The sequence below is a fragment of the Ceratina calcarata genome, unplaced genomic scaffold, assembly GCF_001652005.2.
Source record: "Ceratina calcarata isolate Rehan_Ccalc_2016 unplaced genomic scaffold, ASM165200v1 scaffold284, whole genome shotgun sequence".
NCBI lineage: Eukaryota > Metazoa > Arthropoda > Insecta > Hymenoptera > Apidae > Ceratina > Ceratina calcarata.
Genome location: NW_017150726.1, coordinates 93,885 through 98,921, shown reverse-complemented (window position 1 = coordinate 98,921; position 5,037 = coordinate 93,885). Strand labels below are relative to the sequence as shown.

At 37.2% G+C, this 5,037-nt stretch overlaps 1 protein-coding gene across 1 annotated transcript in view; it reads right to left on the bottom strand.

The window, feature by feature from the left end:
• The window catches only part of GluRIB (Glutamate receptor IB), a 107,235-nt gene that overhangs the window by 9,092 nt on the left and 93,106 nt on the right, over positions 1-5,037 (bottom strand). The window contains exons 7-11 of the mRNA XM_018022320.2: positions 2,498-2,713; positions 1,122-1,229; positions 544-654; positions 342-462; positions 20-114 (exon numbers count right to left, since the gene is read on the bottom strand). Coding sequence (XP_017877809.2) covers positions 20-114; positions 342-462; positions 544-654; positions 1,122-1,229; positions 2,498-2,713 — 651 coding nt within the window. The remainder of the gene's footprint in view (positions 1-19; positions 115-341; positions 463-543; positions 655-1,121; positions 1,230-2,497; positions 2,714-5,037) is intronic.

Below are 5,037 nucleotides of genomic sequence, written 5' to 3'. Positions count from 1 at the left end.
TTAACACGTGGAAACGTACTTTACGAATCAATTCGCCAACCATGCCATCCCAACCACCGGGCACGTCTGGATTTTCCATTCCGTATTTCCCATCTTTTACTATTCGTAACTCGTCTGAAAACACATCAAATTTTTAATTAATACTTATTGAATCATGAGGGTATCTGCATGTGTCAAATTATATGAATGCAAAGGGCAAGGCTTGTTAAATCTATACAATGAAAAATTTCTTGTAATGAAAAAACGTGGATACTTGATATCAAGAACATTCGTTTTATGAAATATTACATGAACTTATATTTTATATTTTATATAAAAAAGGATGTATGAAAATTACTTACACGTTATTCCCAGCTTTTTCGCTATGAGATCAGCCAGGTCTTTGCAGTATCCCTCGTACTGGTCATTTCCAGTCAATATTTCTCCATTCTCTGGTTTTTTCCTCATAATGTACGGTTCCTCCTATATAAAAAAAATAAATGTTACTATTTTCCCAATGAATTTAATGCACATTTACTTTAACTAAGTGCACTGATTACTTACCACGATGGTGGTTACGATATAAGTCTTATTCTTCTCGATTTCGTGCGGCCGGAGTCGAATATATTTCGCTGCGATGGTCTGGAATCCAGACTGGTCCGTCCATTCCGCCACCTTGAAAAAGGAATCAAGAATAATTAACTGAAAACTCAAACTGACTGAAAACTCAATAATTGGAAATAGAATTAATTACGAAGATTGTAAGAAATACTAGTAGAAATCAATCCTCTTCGTATTACGTGGAATAATGATTTATCAAATGATCAATTGTTAAATGTGTCAATAATTTTAATTGGGCTACAAGACTGATATTGAAGTGCGATAATTGATACGTTCATTGTTTCCCCAAAAAATCATCGAACCAGTTGTCAAGTCGGAGAGTAGATAAAATTGCGTGAAACGAGGAATGAAAAGCGCTTTTTTTATTTTACAAGTTTTCGCGCGCTGTAAAATTTCGCGAAACTGTCAGATTGTATTTTGACCGCGGGCGAGAGAAGTCGGGTCGGGTCGGCCGATGCATGAAAAAGGGATGAAGGGGTTGGACACGGTCCTGGGTTTGTTGCGCGAAAAAAAGTATTTACTTTCACCATGGCGCTGTTGACCGTCATCTCGACGACGTGAAGGGTGTAATTGTGCCTGCGACCGTCATCGTTGAAGCGGATCTCCCCCGTTAGCCCCTCGATTTCCACCTGAAAGTTAAATGCGAATCATTAATCCGGCTTTGTATCTTTCGCAATACTTGAAACATGGTGATTTTTATTTCCGCCTCTTTTAAAACAGTTTTCATTTAAGTGCTTTCCATATATAAAATTAATTAAACACATGCTTCGACGAATAAGAGAAAATTAAATGCAATTCACTTCTGTGTGCTACGCATTTTCCAATTGCATTTAATATTATAATATTGCACCTTAATGTGTGTTTAATTCATTTAATATCAAGTACTGAACAAAACCGTTACAATAAAATAATAACAGTGAAATTAATTATAATGCACAGTAATAAATACGCAATAAAAGTAATAATAAGGTCGAAAGCTATACGTCTCGTTTCACATATCAAATATCGGTGAATTCTTAAAAAGCCGGCTGTTTAAAATTGTTAGACCCTTCTTATTTTTCATGTGCAGCATCAGAAAAAAAATTGGGGTCTCTGAAATTGGTAATGAACCTGCTGTTATTGGCAGATTCTCGCGTCCGTTCTCGTGTCAACCGACAAACCGACGAAGAGCTGGGCAGACAGAAAAGAGAGAAGAGACCGTCACTTCCGGTGTAACTGTAGAGCATGTATGTGTGCATGTACCCGTGTACATACACGACGGAACGAACGGAGACGATCTGACGTGGACAGAGGAATGCCGTTAGAGTCGGAATAACCGTCAATTACTGTCAGCGACAGAGAGACGTCGGGAAAGGTCGCTGACAATTTCGGTTGCCACGAGTATTCGAAACATATCAAGTATTTCTGGGTTTCTAACGGGCCGCTTTAAGAACCGTCAGAATGGATCGCCGTCGATAGATCTGCACGGTCTTGTCACCTCGTCTGACATCGACAACGCGTCTGCCAGGAACCTAGCTGGTGCCGATATTAATTCCACGCATGAGCGAACAATCATGTAAAGATGGTATGCCAGACGTTATCGCAAGATTATTTTTGAAAAGGATCGAGAAATTCGTTTATCGTGCTATTGTTACAGAATATCAATTTTTCTCAATTTACAAATGTGACCCAAGATTAAACAAAAATTACTCGTGACTGTCCAAGTCATAAATATTGTCATAATTTCTACTAAGTATATAAAGTATATACATTTAATTTAAAGTTATACATTAATTCCTATTTTATCAATAAAACATTTATTGAGTAATTAAAATCATTTTAAATAACGAGAGATTAAGCCAATCATTCTCATAAAATATTTCTTAAAATATTCAAGAATGGGTTAATGTTTACTCACTTTTCTAAGTAACTTGGAAATTCTGTCGCCGTATTCGAACGCTGTCACCCAACCCCGGCTGCTGTTGCAATCGAGTGCCCTGGTGCCATTGGTAATCTGACTGCTGCCAGGAACTCCGGTTCTTCTTACGTTGCTTCTGTCCGTTTTTTTCCTCAGAAACTTGTTGAACGCCTCGACGAGGACAAACACGGCATCGTACATCAGCGCAGCTTGTGCCTAAGTTAAACCAAAAATTGTTGACTTTACATACAAATATTTAATAATTATTTTATTTCAAAACATGAGAATAAAATGATCTGACTATATTTTGAGATTCATTTATTACAAATGATTATAAAATTGTAAAGTGTATCGATATTTTCTACTGAATTTCGATCTGAGATCATTTATATGAACATCAGAGAATTGTTGCAATCTTAAATGAATTGCAATAAGAAAGAAATCATGGTAATCAGAATGGTCCTCAAACTGTTTTCTTTCTGTTCGAGATACAGCAAGCTGAAGCACCTGCATGAATTATGCATGAGGCAGCTTTTCAGTTGACACGAGAAGTATCGTGAATGTAAAGAGGGTTCTTTCCCATAATGCAATCAGATATACACTCGCGACTAAAAGTTTATCCTACAGACATCGAAAATGACTGATAACTTCATTTTCCATAATACCATTCGTAGCTTAACAATAAAGTGCAATATAAATTCTTTAGTAAAAGGTGATAATTAATTCTTCCGTTGCATAAATTATTTGTCTCACAATAATTCGGCAGCAACGAGGAGGTCTAAATTAATTACCGATCTAGAAGTCTGTTAATGAAACCCTCGACAATCGGAAGTCATTTCATCAAACGCGGGAGCGCAACTTTAAAGCATTGAATCGACCCCCACCGATACCCGTATCCCGTCGCAAATTGCGAACGCACCAGAATTACTCGACTTGACACGGTTGCTCGAGCAACTGGAACGTTCCGGAACCATCGCGTCGCGGTAGCTAACAATTGAAATTACGCGACGCGCGTCGACGAAAACGAAGGGAAGTTTCTTCGTGGCCCGTTACCGGGCGGAGCGCGGTTAAGCCGATTCGTTCGCCATGGCGTGGCCCCGACGGTGAAACCGAGAAAACCATTTATCGTCGTCAGGGGACTGTACGCAGATTCACGGTGGGAGCAGGAGCACGTCGGGCACGTGGCCAAAGTTGGAGAACCCACGACCGGAAATTACTTGACGATCGATCAGGATAATCGGCATGTTGGATCGCGTGCAGTTCCGTCTTCCCAGCTCCTCGCCAATTCCCGTTCTTACGGGCCGAGCGGTTTAACCGATCCGGCGCGACGTTACACGGGATCGTGATAAGCGACCGATCGTTTAGGCGAGCTTACGTGATACGATCCCATTGACGAGTTCTGGTAAAAGTGTTACGACAGATTCGGTCGAGATAGACAGTTGCGCAAATGTCTGACGGTATAATAAAATTCTTTGTAGAATAATTACTATAGAATCCTTAGACGCGTTGCGTCAAACTGGAAATTTAAGGAACAATATGCTGTTAAAAAAAAGAGATCTTATTGTACGAACTTTTTTGAAATATGCAAAGCGTTTTTGTAGTACTATGAATGCTTAACAAAACATAGTTTAGCTTTGTTGTGAAAAGTCAGCTGAGACCTTTTGAACATTAAGCCGCTTTGTTTGAGAACAATTTATGATACTATTGTTTGTTACAAAGAATATCTCACAGTGTGCATTATATTATTAAAGTCCTTTTTCACTGTTTTCTAGTTTTAACATATGATCCTAAAGATTTTCATAATGTAATAATGTCCCAAATGACTATAATACATTATAATTCTTTTGAAATGCAATGTTTCTCTGAATTCGTTAAATTTATTCGTCCAAATAAATAATAAGCAGTTTTAAATTACGCATAGTTTTTTTTTTTAAAAAATCCATATTGAATAATACTTTATATCAACGAAACGTAATATAATGTAATGAATATTATTAAATATTTCCAAAATAATTTCTGATATAAATTGTTTGTACAATTTCTATTCATTTATATTTTAAGTATGATTATTAACGAATTATTTTTTTTCATAACGAAATGAGTTTGTAACTCGGATTACGAATCTCCTCTTTTCCCTTTCGAGATGTTTCTTTAGAATACAGTCGAGTTCTGTGTACGTATTTATGTATACATGTGTGTACGTAGTAAGTATCTGAAAACAAGCCGGAAACCAAAGTAGACTGACGCGTTCAATAGAGAAAATTGGAGTACTCGGAGGTGCTCGACAACCCATATGGAACTCGAATAGGCGCCTCTTTCTAGGAAAGATGACTACGCCCCACAGGGACTATCAAGAGCATGCAAGGTTATTGAAAGACGTAAGAAGCTAAGGTAGTATTTGCTAGAAGTGTCAAAGAGAAAAGATCATTTTACTTTTACGATTTCTTTTTATATTATTAAAGAACGAAACACAGAATTTTAAATTATTCCTCAAACAGAAAAGTAATTATTTTCTTCTTTGTTATCAACATTTTTTAATA